This window comes from Fringilla coelebs (assembly GCF_963513975.1).
Source record: "Fringilla coelebs genome assembly, chromosome: 3".
In the NCBI taxonomy this organism is placed as follows: domain Eukaryota; kingdom Metazoa; phylum Chordata; class Aves; order Passeriformes; family Fringillidae; genus Fringilla; species Fringilla coelebs.
Window position 1 is genome coordinate 82,657,716 of NC_140030.1, and position 16,285 is coordinate 82,674,000.

Below are 16,285 nucleotides of genomic sequence, written 5' to 3' on the forward strand. Positions count from 1 at the left end.
ATCTGACAATAAATAGATGGCTGTTTAACAAACTTTGAGAAAGTTGCAGTACCCTATCATTATTATGAGCAAGTAGAAAGGGTGAGGTTTTTTGAAGATGAATTGGCTGGCAGAATTCTTTAAGGAAAAGAATTTAATGTTGGGATCCCTGAATTACATATATCCAGCCTATGTAGCTGTGTTAAAAAAAAAAAAAAATTAAATAAAAGCTGTAATTTTTTTAAAAAAGGGTGCAACAAATAATTTCATTTATTTTTGTCCAATGGAAATTCTTTTCCCTGTCTTATTGTAGTCAGAGGGGAACTACTACAGGGGTTCCTACTCCAGGCACATGACCTAGTGTTGATGTATCTAAAAAGTTCCTCAGAGATAAAGAGAATAAAGTGGAGCCAGAAAAACTTCCAACTACATAATTATAATGAACTTTTGCAAACTATAATCAATCAAAATGCATGGACTTGCACAATATTTGTGCTGACAGTGTGAAGGGCTTGTTTGTACAAAAAGTACAGGAAACAGACTGTAAATTGTCCCATTATCTGGCCAGCCCAAGGTATCATAATTGCATTATAACAACTAAAATTCTTTCCCACTTGAAATAAGTAGCAAAGCCATTATGGATTTTAAAGTGATTGGGACCTACATTCACTGATTTCAGCATTAGGACTCCAGTTTGGGAGTGTATTGTTCCAGAAATGCACATCTCCCTATGAATGTAACCCAGCACATTGAGACTTAAAAGGTTTAATGCAAGGAGCCATGTTTCCAACACAAATCCATACCCCCAGTACCTACCTTGTCAGCCTCTCGATGGTCTGCACGTGGGCATTACAGTGAGTCTGGGCAAGAATGGCCTCGTGCTGGGCACAGTTCAGGCACAGACCACCAACCTGGCCAGAATTTCTGGCTGCAAACAGTGACTTCTGGTGTTTCAGCCTTCCTTCCAAATCTTTGCATGTCTTCTGAGATTCTGAAAGGTCTTTTCTAGAAAGAAGAAATTTGTGAAATTAGATATTTCTACAAGTCATATTCATATAGAATATATAACTACAAATGCAACCTAAAAAGAACTGTAAGAATCCCTGTAATGAACAGTATTTTACACATTTCAATAAGGAAGAGAAAATAACAGTTGAACTGCCCAATCAAAATTATTAATAGACAAAACAGTACTATATTCATTTGTTTCTTCCCCCATATTATCAGAAAATATTGAAGTTCAACAAATTTATTAGATGAAAAACCTGTAGGCTTACATTTTGTCTGAACAGAGTATAATATTCATTATTAGGGAAAAAAAAAGTCAGCTGTATAAATATTTCAAAACTCTAACAATTTTCTGTTGCTTTTATTAATAACATCCCTAACTTCATATTTGTTCTCTACTCCCTAGACAAGAATCAGCAGATTCACTCAGATCTCGCAATATACACAACCTGAGGTCAAACACACGTGCAGAAAAACAGTCTAAGTGTTTTACTTGTCTCCAAAATTTTTACCAGGTGCTCTGAAGAATTTTCTCCAGAATTTCCAAGCATGTGTCAGGCTGGGGGGATTGCAAGCAATAGGAATGTTAACATCAGGAAGTTCCAGACAAACGCACACTGTGCACATATAGATCAATTTGACAAATTGTGCAATGAATCCAAAGCTTTGGGTTTGTTATGCAGGCCATCTGGGCAGCACACACTCAGGAAGTCTGACACATTCTGGTTGCATTGGATTTACTGTGCACATGATATATACACTGCGTGCATTCTTATTTCCATCTGGAAAATCTTCTGTGCACTTTTTCCAATTTTAGTACTTGGTCTATTGCATATAACCCACTATAACCTGAACAGAATTTGCTCTGCGTACATCCTTAGACAGTCATGGTGCAACAAACCTATTGTTGGAAAGTTTTGGACAGAAATCAGCAAGTCCTGTGTACATTCATCCTTGAAGTTAGAAGGGAAGAAAGAATTATATCACTGAACGTGATATAATTTGTCACTTCAATAAAATTTAGTTTTGCAGAACTTCCTGTTTGCAAGATTATGCCTCTTAGAAGAAACCACGGGCTGAACAATGTACTTGAGGAACTTCTGAGGCAACCTTAGCCTCCAATAATTATTTTTTGAGTAAATATAACACTTGAGGCCAAGGGGAAAAAAAAAGGATTATAATTTTAATTATAATTAAAAAATGGATTGAAATTAAAGATCCTCCTTTACCTTCACTAAGACAACTGGCTTTGCATTTTGCAGGTTTCACCAAAGCATTCTTTGAACTTGTCTCCCTACCAATGACTCTTTTTACACACAGAACAGTGTAGCATTTTCAAAAATATGAAACCACAATTTATTTAGGGAAAAACATGATTAAAGAGTAGTAGAAAGTAGCTAATTATGGAAGTTGTCACACAAGTTGAAATTGTAACCTCTCTTTTCTCTTTGAGTGGTCTATCTTACATGACCTTTCTTAGGGGAAAGAGAGTAAAAAAGATAAGATGTTTTAAATTGCTACTGTTTCTATAAAGAAGCAGTACATTCAATTTTGCTACATCAATATTTGAGAGAACTTAACAAAAACTAGTTTTTAGGGACACTATCAAAAGAGACAACATTCAAACATTAAGGCATTCTTTTAGTTAAATTCAGATTAAGAGTGGTTCATGCTGTTATGACAATTTTTTAAGGATTATTTTAAGAAAAAAGAAATTAACTTTACCTTAGAGACTGTATTTGAGCATCAAGGATATTGACTTTTTCTTGATAAAGAAGTTTTAGATTCTCCTTTAGAAAAGATGGGAGAAGATATGTCTTGCTTTCTTCATAACAGTTTTTACAAATAAACCTAGACTTTACCCACATTCTTTTCCCCCGAGGACATAAACCTGTTGAAATACTAGTGGCAGAGAAACCTAAATATTTCACTTTTCTGGAAGTCTAAAAAGTGAACAACCCTCCCATTTTTTGTTTCTAAATAAAGTTTTTTGCCAGATCCTCATATGGTAAATTGTTTCAATTCCAACTGCATTCCTCAGTTTTCTACAATGATTCACAGAAACTGATAATCATGTATCGAGTTTGCTCTTGCTTTCCCACAAGTCAGCAGATATGAATACATAATTATTAAGAATTTCAATTACACAGGCTATTTATTTATAATGCAGTGAGTTACTCTTCATATACCTGGTGAAGAACTGGGCATATGAATCAACCACATCCATGTTAAATACAATGGTGATAACAAAACCAGATAAAGCACTACCAATTTAGCTCACTATGACACTTAGAAAGAAGTTACAATCAACATGATTCCCCTGATTTAAATGTGGCAGATGAAGAAAAAAGCAATTACTGTAAAAAACTGCTTCCAAACAACTGCAGGCATCAGTAATCACTGAGGTCTTCAGCTATAAAATAATAGTACAAAAAACCCCCAAACTATATATTTATATGAAAAAACCCCCAAATCCCATATAGTTAAAGAATTAAAGTACTGTATAAATTCCACAGTACACAAATGAACATGAATAAAATATATAAAAACTTTTCAATTAGCCAAGTTTTTTCCCAAAAGATAGCAAACTACCCCAACTACTTCAGAGCAAAAGGAAAATTAATATCCTCTGAAACTAAAAATACAGGAAGAAACAACATAATCTCTAAATTACTAGGACTCCTCTGTATCTCTAAAAGCACAAGGTGTGTAATTCATCCAAGGGAAGCAGATTGCACAAAACTAATTTTGTACCTTACTGAGCCTGTACTGCTCCAGGAGCAGAACAACTCATTATGAAAAGAGCTTGTGTGGAGGGCTACATAAATTACACCAGCTAGTTCCAACCTGCTTGGGTGCTGTGTTACTCCTAAGAATCTCCCAAGTACAGTGAAACCATCATCTCTAAATGAGAATTATCTCTGGGAAGTCATCATCTGCATATACAACCTGCCATCTGTGTCTAACTGCACAATAGTATTAATTAGGGTATAATGAGAAGATGAGGTTTAAGAGAATAAAATTTGAGCTCAGATTAAAGTTCAGTCAACTAAAATTTCTCCTGTGTCTTTTAAAAGCTGATAATCAGAACTGGAACAACAATGCTGAACAGTTCTGCAGAGGTAGGAGTTTGTGAAGAAAGGTAATACCAACCAGTTCTACAGGCCATCTGGTTTTGTCTCCAGAAGCTGCTGCCACAAAAGCCTGATCTTTGTTATGTGCCTGAGAGGAGGTGACAGGCTGGTGTGTGCTACGCTCTTTACCACCTACAGGCCAGGATTTCTGAGTATTCGCCTAAAATGAAAGTATGAATGCTTCAGTTATGATGATGCAGGCTGTTTTTTTAAACAAATTTACTTACTTAAGTATTGAATCTTATAATCTTCAGCAGAATATAAGAACCAATAAACAAGTTAATTAGGTTAGCAACCTACAAAAATTATGTTACCCAAGGAAATCCATATTTACAAATTCTCATTAAATTTTGACTAAAATTCCATTTGCAGATAATCATTTGAATACCCTTCCATAAAAATAATCTGGCCACTGATTAAAGCAACAAAAAATAAAAACTTACTGAGGCATCAAGAAGAGTTTGTTCTCTCAACATGTATTCTGCAGTCAAGAATTTCAGCTTCTGATGGAGTTCCTCATTTTCAAGTAAAACTGCCTGTTCTTGATCTTTCACCCCACACAATTCCTCCTACAGGATGAAGGAATTACGTTTAAAAGGTTCCTTAACATGGCTATCAATATTGAAATGCATCTTGAGACCAAGAGTCTAGACTAACATTTTCAAATATTTTAACCCTTTTAGAGAGACTAAGAAGTCACAAAAGAGAGATTTTGTATTTTTGCAGCTCAAATTGCTATAAATCTTTAAAAAAAAAAGCTTATTTGTATTTGTGACAGGCTGTCAAAATGTCTTTAAAGACCCTTAAATACCAGATACTAAGACACAGGGTAAGAGATGTACTGAACTGCATTTGGCTCAGTTTTGGCCATTACAGCAATCAATCTCAAATCTAAATGTAAGCTGCTTTTAATGCAGTTTTTCACATTTGGGGGAGCAGGGTTTTAGTAGGTCAAATAAGTTATCTGATACCTTGTAAAATTTCACTTCTGCTTCCAAATGTTTAATGTACTGTGACTGATCAGTGATTATAGGAACAAGATCAAAAAGGGCTGGTAAATCTGCAGGCACAGCTTCTGGGGGCTTCTGAAGGAAGAAAAGAACAACGTGTTATGTTATGATTTTCCATTATTGCAATAAGATCTTGCTTGCACACAGAATACAACCTACAGCTTTCTGGTAAAGCTTCAAAATGCACACAGAATTGTTAATGGAGTCTTCTCTATTAACACTAGTTCACACTTCTGAAGGAAAACAATATCTTTATGCATATCCCTATTTTTGAAACTCACACATGTGATTTTGGGTCACAAACATGCCTTTTTGTGCAAAAATATTCTGTGATATATTTCCTAAATATAATTGAGGTCTAAAAGAGATCAAAGATTCAGAAACCTACATCCTTGTTTTTAAATATTACTTTTGAAATATTCACCATTGAAAAAAAAAAAACCAACCCAAAAAACCCAAACCAAACGTGAACAAAAACCCCACAAAGCAAAATTAAAAAAAGCAAACCAAGTTACTAATGGCTATTCCATGCACTAGTTATCTTATCTACAGGTTCTGCCAACAATGCATTAAAATTCCTTGTCCAATCCTTATAAAGGTATAACCCTTAAATTAGGATTCTATTGACTCAGAATTCATCCTGATTTAAATTCTTAATCCTAACTACTTTATAAATTAAAACGAAAAAGGAAACACACTTGTTAAAGTACATATAATATAGCCTTGATAATATTTGTAAGTCATCTGTGTCTCTGGCTCCTATTCATCCATCCCTCTTCTCTGAAAACGTAATGAACACCTTGCAGCTGAGACCTCCAGCTGCCTCCCTGACAAGATTACACCACAGCAGTGTTAGAAAAATGTGGAAAAACTCCATTTCTATTCAAATTATTTTTCACTGAAAAACATTTCTAATGTTTAAACTGAGAAGCAACAGTGTAATGTAACCAATATTGCTAAGGAATTTTTCACTAAAAAGAAAATAACAGGTAGTATATATTCTCAACACAAAAAGACCTCTGTGACCTTTTTTTTTAACCTTTTTAACAACATAATTGTTATAAACTGATTGTAAATTGATTTGGGATTTTTAAATTAATGTTCTCACAATATAACATGTAACAGGGTGAAATAACAGAGGTCAGGAGAGGCATGATTTTAAATCTGCCCAAATATTAAAATCAGAACTGAAAGACATATCTGATCAGTATGAATTTCCAAACAATTATGCCTGAGTCTTGGAAATGCTGTTCACACTCAAATACTTAATATTGAAAAGGATTTATAAAATATAAATGCTTAGCAGCTCTAGAAGCCAGCATTCAACACAGTGACAAACAGTTTTGCCAACATCACAAATAATTTGGCCCACCTTGTACTTTTCCAGAATGTCTCAAATCTCAAGCATCTAAACCACAGAATTACAGAAACTCTGCCATCCTATAAACTGGCAGGAGACAACAGGACTCTATCACATCTCCAGCTATAAGAACAGTGTCAGAACAGAGGTTGGGTGCAGCTAGGTTAGCCAAAACCCAGCTTGCAGAACTGCACTTGTTATATGAAGCAATCTTGATGGGCCTTGACCTCAGGTGATAAAGTGTAGAGCAAAAGGAAGATTTGTGCACAACTGTCTGGGTGTAATCAAAGAAAGGATTTAATAATTGGATGTCTATTGCAACTTTAATCTATGGGCAAGAAAAAGGAATTTTGTTGCAACAATATTATTTTTATGTATGAAGTGTGGTAAAGGTTACTACAGTGTATAGTTTTTGTGAAATGTTATATTCAGCTGTAGATCCTGCAGTCGTTTACTATTCAGCAGTCATCAGGTATTTCAGCATCACTCAAAGCAAAAGGTTAAGGTTACTCATAGTCTAAGTTTGCTTTCCTTGACCTTTGGAAAATTGGATTCTTCTTATAGAAGAAGCATTTCTGCAGTGTCCAGTAAATCACTGGACAAGCTCATATTTTATGAGAGCTTGGGCTTATTTTTGGTGTGTGTGCACTTTTGCAGTTCAACATTTTTTTGAGCTTTACACATGGTCTGCCTTCAGAACACTTTCATATCCTCAAGCAGATGGAGGACAGCTGCAAAGGAGAGTAAAGCCACCACTTTACAGAATGTCTCTCACTGGAAACTTGAAGAGTTAAAAATGGGGCAATGCTCTGTACCAATACAGTAAATTCCCATTTTTTCTCTGTTTATTCCTCCATCCTTAGATCCACTCCCTGAAAGCCCTATCCCAAGTTTCTTAGATAAAAGTATTCCATTTTCTAAAATCTCCACTCTAGTAAAACTTCCCAATATGAGTAGAAAACTTCACCAAAGAGGGGATAAAAGATTCTTTTCTTCCCTTCCAAGGCTAAATACAAACTGATACCGATTCATGTCATGCCAAAGTCATCCAATGATCCATCAATCCCTTGAGCTACAAAACACTAACTCTTTCCTATGCCATTATGAGGCAAAATACCTGGCAGGACAACCATACTAAACTCCTGGATTTTAGAACACTCAAAAAGGTTAACTTTAAATAAAATTCCTTGACATCAGGACAGCAGAGCTACGCTCATTACACAGGCTGAAAGCAACACAGCAGGAATACAGGTTTTAGATTATTCTGCTGTTAACTTTGACAGCAAAGAGCTGCTTGTCTTGCATAGTATAAACCAAAAATATTCAGTGTCGGCCATCAAAAGATAAAACTGCAGCAGTGCCTTTGACTTATTTTTCTGTGGAGATTGTAGCAACTCTCAGCTGCTCTGTAACTGAACGGTGCATCACATGTACTGTGGTGCAGTTCTGCTTCAATGAAGCAGCATCTGAGAAGCCCTTGGAAGGGAGTAAACAAACTTGACAAAGACCACTGCATTTTGGCAGAGAACTGCAAAACCTGGTTTTGCATGAACATCTCTAACTCTTTCAAGAAAAAGCATAGTTAAAGCGTAAGAAGGACACTTAGAATCCTTAAGGTGCAGTCAAAGGAAAAAAGAGGCTGCTTTTTCAGAAATTTTTTCTTGTTGTCTATCCCAAGTGTTTTCAAAACAAAAAGGATGGACGACCAAACTACATAGTCAACAAAAAAAGGAGAAAGGTACAAAACCTGTATTACAGATTCTTTTTTCTTCCATTATGGTCATAAGGATACCCAATTCTGGTGATAGGCTCAGGAAGCTCCCATATTTAAGACTGTTAAAATGATTCAATGTTTCTTTTTTCCTCTTTGTACTAAAAAATCAACATACATGCCATTTATTCAAACAACACAAATGAAACCAGAAGAAACATACATGGAATGAATTCTTCCTTCTTGAGGGAGACTCTTCACTTTCCATTCCTTCTTGGTGTTGCAACAAAATTTTAAGTTGGTTAACTAGGAAGAGATAAAAAACATTATAACCAAGAAATAATTACTTTTTAAATTGAAATTACTGTAATTCCTAACAATTTAAACCATTTGCTTTCAGAGCAATCTTACCTGCATGACTGTGCTGCAGTTCCTGACTGGCGGCAGTCCCACAGTCATCACTGGCCTTGTCTGCATTGTCACTGTCCCCATCCACAGAGGACTGGTCAAATCCAGTGCCATCACCTTTTGCCAAGGCATGTTTCAGTTGAGAGATGCTTTCACTGGCACGTTCTAAAAAAAACCCAACCACATCATTAGCCACAGTAAACAACATAAAAGAAAGGATTTACTGGCTGATATTTTAAATGGGAAAAGACATGAGAGAACTACAAGCATTCAGCATGTGTCTGGCTTGACCACCTGATCTAAACTCAGCCACTGGAAGCAATTAGCTAATGCAAACAGCCAAAAAACCTACAATATTTGCAAAATATTTACTAAATACTAATATTTCAGAGAAGAGCTATACATAGCATCTTAGCCCCTCAATACATTAGGACTCTGCAGAAGCACGAGTAATAATATACTTGACCCTAAAATATTTCCTAGCTTCCATACTTTTCAATAAACCTAAAGCTCATGCTACATTTTCTACAATATGCAGGATTGGAAACCAAGAAAAATGGTTTTGCATTTTAGTGATGCCACCACACTATATTACAAAGCAACATGTCACACAATGAAACAAATACCTGAGTAAATGAAGTAATAACTCAGCAAAGCAAGCCACCATAAAACAGTTATTTAATAAAGACCAATGACTTCTGAACAGTGTGAAAAATAAATAACAATACATACTATTCTAGAAAAAAGACCCAACAAACACAACAGAAAACCTCTATCGACATAAATATAAATATTTTCAAGAACTGACTTACTGACAGATGATACAGCAAAGGTCTTATCTAATGTTCAATATATTTGTTCCTTATATTCCTTTCTTATTTTTTTATTTGATTCAGCTGACTTCACGAAAATCATAAGCATATTTTAAACAGCCAAAATTTTGTAAAACAAACCCAAATACCATTTACAAGGCAATGACTCAGAAAAGAAGGGTTTAGGTCAAATATTTCACTTTTGACATACTTAAGCTCTTCATCCTTTCTTGAGTATTCCAGGATGCTATAAGGGCGGAAGAGCTAATGGAGAAATGGCAGAAGTATCTCACTGATGCAATGGCTTAGATATTTAGCAAACTATGCTGCAACCATTTGTTGCCAAGAAGTGTTCACTGTCATTTAAGTTTGCATGTGGTGTGTCATCTGAGAGCATAAAAGATCCTTGCTTCACTTCCCCATTCCCTGTATGTCTGCCAGAGAACCCCAGAGTACCAGCATTTGCTCCCTAGCCAGGGGACAAACAACAAAACAAACCAAACTAGAACCAACCAAGCCCATATATATTGGTTTTCCCAGAACTTCTCTCTCTTTGTAGTATTACAGCTTCTGAACTCCAAGCTATTACTTCATCCACAAAGACAACAGAGATCTTCTCCTCTCTGTCCTCTTTCCCCATAAACATACAGGCCAGTAGTAGTGAAACATATTAAAAACCATTATCAATACCACGATCAATGCCAATATCGATGCCATACTAATGCCATATTTTTTTTTTTACTACACTTTCCTGCCTCTGAAATAATGTCACCCCATTCTGGAAAGTGTCATCAAGCACTTCCTTAAATTTCTTAAAAGCTTGCCTATTTCCAAATTACTAACATTGCTGTCATAGGCAAAACACTCTCCACTGGGAAACTGGGAATTAGGAGGTCCCAGTGCTGTGGCTTTACATTCACCAGATTCAAGAGATCCAACACTTACTTCAGTAAGTTGAACTGGATGCCTAAAAGAGAATAAATACATTACAGTATTTTTTATTTCCAAAGTAAGGAACATAATTTTGGGCATTAGGAAAAAACACAATATACCAAGGAATGGAAAGACTATATTTGTTGTTTCTTACAATGTAAAAATATTCTTTTTAAATATGAAAGAAATTTTAAAAAACCACTGTGGATGCAAGCTATAGGACAACAAGGAACATGACTGATTTTTTTAATGAATTCAGAAGCAATTAATTTTTAAGTCTCCCCAATTCAATCTGTTTCAGTTAAGCTACTCCTGTAATAGTATATTTTACAGAAACATGGCCTCAGTGAAAACATACTTCAAAACCTGTTCACATGAAGCACTATGATTTGCATATCAAAATCAATCAGCACCTGTCTTTTCGATGTCTTAACAAGACTCTACAAATAAAATCCAAACATGTATTCCTGTTCTATGCTAAAACATCATTGAAGTGCTATTTCCTATTGGAACAGCTGACGACATAATTCAATTTGGACTCATGTGGATTGAAACTTAAAAAAAACAAAACCAACAACTTACTATTAAGCCCTTTGGTTTTCAGTGTTCAAAGGATCTGAGATGATTATGAAAAATGACAAGATAGCACCCAAATCTGATGGATCAAACTCAATACATTAAAAAAAAAAAATCAGTGCAACAATAATTTGACATTGAAGTAAAAACAGGAAAGAAACCCAGAAGGCATTGAACCAGTTTAGCATTGCCTAAACAAGAGATGTTTTCTCAGGCACTGACTGCACAGAACTCTTTTTTTAAAGAGTACTCCTTTAAATGAAAGCACCAAAGCTACCTCATTCATGGACTCGGAAATGCCATAGAAAATACTCTGGGAGCAAAAGAATCAATCATCCAAAATAAGAGAATTGCCTGAAAGGCATGGAAAATAACTCCAGCTGGTAGAATCATTAAGCAGCATAAATTGAAGAAAACAAATGGCAACTCTATGAAAAAGTTGTCACCCAAACCCTAAAGTCCAGTTCTAATAATGCCTACAAGAACATGAAGTTACTGGTTATAAATTCAACAAATGGCATCACTTGCCATTATGATTCTCAATGAGCAAACAGCCTTAGAAAATTAGAGAAGGAATTACACTGATTCTTTAGGTCTTAAAAAAACCCAAAGCAAATCACAGTAGACTTTTTGTGAAACAGTAACTGACAAAACAGACAATTAGACACACTAGTGAAAGCAGAAAGATTATAGCCACTTAAAGAAAACCTTCCTGTCCAAAATTAGATCAACATTTGCTTCCATTGACAGTTAAAAACCTAAAATATTATACCATATATCTTTTCAGTCAAGTAACTGCTGAAAAATACTGAAACTGATAATTTGGTTATAGGGTTTTTTGTGTTTAGCACATCTTGGAACTTAATTTACTTCCCATTCTGACATTCAGCTCCTCTTCTTTCTTGGCTGCCAAACACAGGCATGTTACTGTGGAAGTAACATACTATATGGCAGTTTTGAGACTAAAAGTATCCTGTCTATCACTCACTACCTGTGCTGCTAAGATTTTACATGCAGCAATGAACAATACCAGACTGTTCATTAGTCAGGCCTCAAAAGATGTGTGAAATCCTCAGCTGTTCCAAAATAATGAATCCTTCTGATCTGGTTTATTTGTCTCTTTTTTTATGAGAAATAGGTAGTTTTCAGCATAACTTTTACCAAGCTATCATCTTTAAAAGCACAGCTGTGGCAGTCATTGTCACAAGTTCCCACACCAGCCCTTTCTGCAGAGCATAAAGCATTTGCCTGTTATAGAAACCCTCACATGGGAAAATCTCATTGCCAAGTTCATTGCAGCAGATTCTCCACCTTTAAAAGAACATTTTATGTTCAGAAGAATACCTAGAAACACCTGCCAAAAAATAAAAAGCCTAAGCAAAAAAACCATTAAGAATGTAACTCTAAGCTGCTTCAGTGTAACAGCTAACTCATAGTGATGGAAACTGGGCCACATACTCACTTTTCCTAAGAAGACTTTGACTTCCCATCTCTCCTGTTTTATTTTTGGAACCACATAAAACAACCACAAAATGAAACTTCATTTGGAGAAGTCTTATCTTGTCATCTGTTTCTCTTAGGGTTTGCATCTCCATTCTCTGAAATTATGTAGGACACTGCACTCAGCAATGCAGTAGAATACAGAATGTACTTTCCACAATATCCTAAGACAGACTTTTGGTAGACAAGTGTATCAGGCTCAGTAACAATCTTATAAAGGATTGTGTGCCCCTCCTTTGCTCCTGCTCTTATACTGTCTCAGGTTCACTAGTGAGCCAGTGCTCTTTACTCAAGAGGCAGAAAACTCAATATAAAAATAGAAGCTAATAGTTCTCTGTTCAAGAAACCAGAAATATGCTAGAAACAAAGAATTGGAGTCTAAATAGTACTCCCAATTTACTGCTGTTAGGAGAAAAGAGGAACACCACAGGAAGGCATCACACTCTGCTCTTGGCAGTGGTGTAGTAGAAGGCCCATTGGATTCACATTATGCCTGTCAATTTTCAGTTATTAATATAAATACAGCAGCTCACCACTTACTCTCATTTACAAAATACCTCTACTCCCTTGAAAACTTTTTATTAGAAATATTATCTCCTAAAGTTTTTAAGGTTCATTTGAAATTGTCTCAATTGTATGAAAGTTTACGCAGTAACCTAATAACCCCAACTGTACAAATATCACCCTCTTAGTACTACACATGGCATTAAATAGTTTCATTATACCAGGTCAGGAAAAGCTACATTATAGAACCTTTGTTATTTATCAAAGCCTCTCTGTTGAACTCCAAGACCAGTTAGCTCTTAATCAGATTTTTCGGTCCAGCTTTCTGTCCTCTGGCCACCAGACTCAGTTTACTAAACATTCAGGCTCCCTGTCTTCTGAGGGATTTCCATTTGCAACAAAGGACACTGCACTGAAATAATCAGTTGCTCTTTGAGAACTTTTCCACCCTTCCATCAAAATGAGTAAGGCTGTAGAGTAATTCTTCTGGTGTCCAGCATGGGTCATGAAAACCTTTTGCCACGAGCTCAGCCTGCATCCAGATAATGTCAAGCATTACAGGCAGGTTAAGAATGTTTTATTTCAAAAACATGAAATTATGCCCAAAGCATGCCACCTAAAATTGCAGAATTTGGATGACAGAGTCATCCCAATGGGAAGAAAAATCTCAAGCTGTATAACGATATAAGAAAAATAGGTAAAGCATTAGATTTGACAGCTGTGAGAGTAATGATGACCTATTTCTCCTACAGTAAATTTCTAACACTGGTAGTAATGATGTGGAAAATGCTGTACAGCTCAAAGGAGTTAAAAATTGTACATCACTGAGAAAGAAAGAGGTTCTTTGAGAAACACAATGGAACTTAGGTTATATTGCCCCTATATTGGGCTGTTTGTGCATCATCATATTGATTTCTACATGAGAGGCACCCCAAGATGTATGAAATCAAAACTACCTTGGCATTGTATGAAAAGAAAATTCTTGTTTCCAAGAATGTAAAGGGCAAAGGCTCACCAAAAATTCAGTTAATGAAATTATTTAACAAATATAATGGATCCAGAGCAAGGGGATTCAGTTAGAAAAAGACAAAATGAAAATAAGTTGTATGAAGAGAATACATGCATCCAACATATCCATTAGATATGATCAGCTCTAACAGTCTTACACACAGTTAAACAGCCCAGATATTTGTCATCCTAACTGTTCTGCAATAACTGTTAAAATTCAAGTGTCAAGTAGCATTACCATGCCCATTCCATCTATAAAAAAAGTAAATAGAAATTATTCCTCTAAGTTCTACCTTGTGGAACAAAACAAATCTATCGCTAATGTAAGGAAATGATGGTCCTTGGAGAAAGAAGTAAAAAAATTTTGCTACGAATCGAGTATCAAGTAGCTATTTGAAAATGTTTCCATTGTTTTATCCTTGTTTCTTTCTTCTTCTTTTTGGTAATGTTGTTTCCTAAGGGACAGGAAACATCCCAACAGGCCATGTGGGGGTGCTGCGCTCAGAACACAACTTTTCGCAGCAGTAGGTTTGCACACCCACAAACTATCCACTGGCTTTCTTCAGAGCTCGGACATTCACCTTGCGCAGCCAGTGACAGTCTGAAGGCTGGCAAGCCCAGGTGTCACGGCTGGCAGATTCAGGCGCTTTCTGTCAGGCTGTACACCACGCTTCTTGGGCAAAGCGGCAGGCATGAAAACACTCGCTGACACGGGAAACAACCACTCTCATTAGAATCCATTTGTACCCTCATCTTTACCACGACTAGAATCCGATGCTTCAAGGATGGCCAAAACCCTCACACGAACCAGAACCGCCCCCGAAGCAGCAGCGGTCCTGCCCGAGCCGTGTCACACAAGAACGGAGCCTGCCATCGGGTGTGGGGGCGGCCGGGCGCAACTTCCCGGCCGCCCGTCCCAGCCCGGCCGGGGCGCTCCGCGGGGCGGGGGCAGCCACAGACCCGGGCGGCGGCGGGGGCGGCCCGCCCTCACCCCGCGCCCGTGCCGCTCACCTCGGAGGCGCCTCTGGTACCGCTCCAGGGACTCCTCCAGGGCGCTCTCCCCGCGGGGCGCCCGCATCAGGACGCCGCTGGCCGCCGGGGAGCAGCCGGCGCTGTCCCCCGGCACCGGGGGCTCCCCGCGGCGAGGCTGGGGCACGGTAGTTCCACCCGTTCTACCTTCCCGCGTTGGGCTCTCGGAGGAGCCACCTGCAGGGATCCCTCCGGCTCCTGGTGGCCGACCGTTGCCTTCGGCCGCCGCAGCTCTGACTAGCAACGCCAGGAACCCTTCGCGCTTCCCGCTGGCGGGAATGCCGCCGCCGGGACTACAAGTCCCGGCATGCACCGCGCCGTCGGAGGCAGAGTCCCCGCCCACCGCCCACCCCCGGCAACCGGGAAAGGGTGGTCGCCGCAACCCGTCTCCCCTTTGTTGTGGATCGCGGCCGCAGTCGCGCCTGCGCACAGCACAGTCCGTCCGCTTACGCCCTCGGGCCTGCGGCGGGCTCAGCGCCGGTCCCGCCACGGCCGGGGCGGATCGGGGCGGGAAGCGCCGTTTACCTCCCGCCATCGCCCGCGCGGGGAGGGCCCGCAGCCCCGGGGAGCGCTATTGTCTGCGGGCAGCGCAGGCGCACGCGGCCCCGCCGCCGCTGGGCCCCGGCGCGTGCGCAGTGCGGCGCAGTGCCGCGGTGCCGTTAGCCGCCGCTATGTGCAGGGAATAACGCCGGGGCCGTTGCCAGAGGGACACCGAGCGCTCCGCCCTCGCTCCCGCATCCCGCGGGATGCCGGCTCGCTGAGCACCCGCTAGCGACGGCCCCTCCCCGGCGCGCGAGCCTCCTCGGAGGGGTGAGTGAGGATGCTGCTGCCGCCGCCGCCCTGGGCTGAGGGTCGGGCGGGAGCCGTGGCGGGGAGAGGGGCCGCGGTCGCGCCGCGCTCCGCCCGGTGCCTATTGTGTCAGGAGGTACCCGCCCGCCGGGACCCGGCCGGGCTGCGGCCGGCGGAGGGGGAGGCAGCACGGTCTGGGCACAGCCCGCTCCCCCTCCCCCGTCGGGCCCGCAGCCTACTCCGCGCCCCCGCCTCCCTTTCCCCTCGCCGGCGCGGGGCCACCGCCGGTGCCAGGGGGCATCGCCTCAGGCGGGACACGGACGGCATCCCACATCTGGCGTTTGGTGATGCTGGATCCCGCTGCCCGCGTCTCCCTGCCACTTTCCGCCCGCGGGGCGCCCCCGGCACACCCACCGAGCCAGCCAGCCCCGGGGCTGCGCAGCCTCCCCTCCCGCGGGCGGATTTCCGCGGTTCCAGCGGAGACGTTTCCAGAGGTTTAATTTTTTTTTTTTTTTGGGTGACCT

General features: G+C 39.7%; 2 protein-coding genes across 12 annotated transcripts in view; one reads left to right on the forward strand and one right to left on the reverse strand.

Annotated features, from left to right (window-relative positions):
- The window catches only part of SDCCAG8 (SHH signaling and ciliogenesis regulator SDCCAG8), a 104,170-nt gene extending 88,575 nt beyond the window's left edge, over positions 1–15,595 (reverse strand). For 2 of the 3 annotated variants that reach the window (XM_084201779.1, XM_084201780.1), the window contains exons 1-8: positions 14,955–15,160; positions 8,614–8,775; positions 8,426–8,508; positions 5,093–5,206; positions 4,565–4,690; positions 4,141–4,281; positions 2,713–2,777; positions 796–984 (exon numbers count right to left, since the gene is read on the reverse strand). In XM_084201779.1, the coding sequence (XP_084057905.1) occupies positions 796–984; positions 2,713–2,777; positions 4,141–4,281; positions 4,565–4,690; positions 5,093–5,206; positions 8,426–8,508; positions 8,614–8,775; positions 14,955–15,021 (947 nt within the window). In that variant the 5' untranslated portion in view covers positions 15,022–15,160. Of the gene's footprint in view, positions 1–795; positions 985–2,712; positions 2,778–4,140; positions 4,282–4,564; positions 4,691–5,092; positions 5,207–8,425; positions 8,509–8,613; positions 8,776–14,954; positions 15,161–15,497 lie in introns of those variants that run through there. The other variant, XM_084201781.1, reaches the window with a different exon arrangement.
- A 63-nt stretch (positions 15,596–15,658) lies between these two features.
- CEP170 (centrosomal protein 170) overlaps positions 15,659–16,285 on the forward strand; it is a 95,532-nt gene continuing 94,905 nt past the window's right edge. For all 9 annotated transcript variants that reach the window (XR_014616057.1, XM_084203339.1, XM_084203340.1 and 6 more), the window contains exon 1: positions 15,659–15,782. The gene's annotated coding sequence lies outside the window, so the exon portion shown is untranslated. The remainder of the gene's footprint in view (positions 15,783–16,285) is intronic.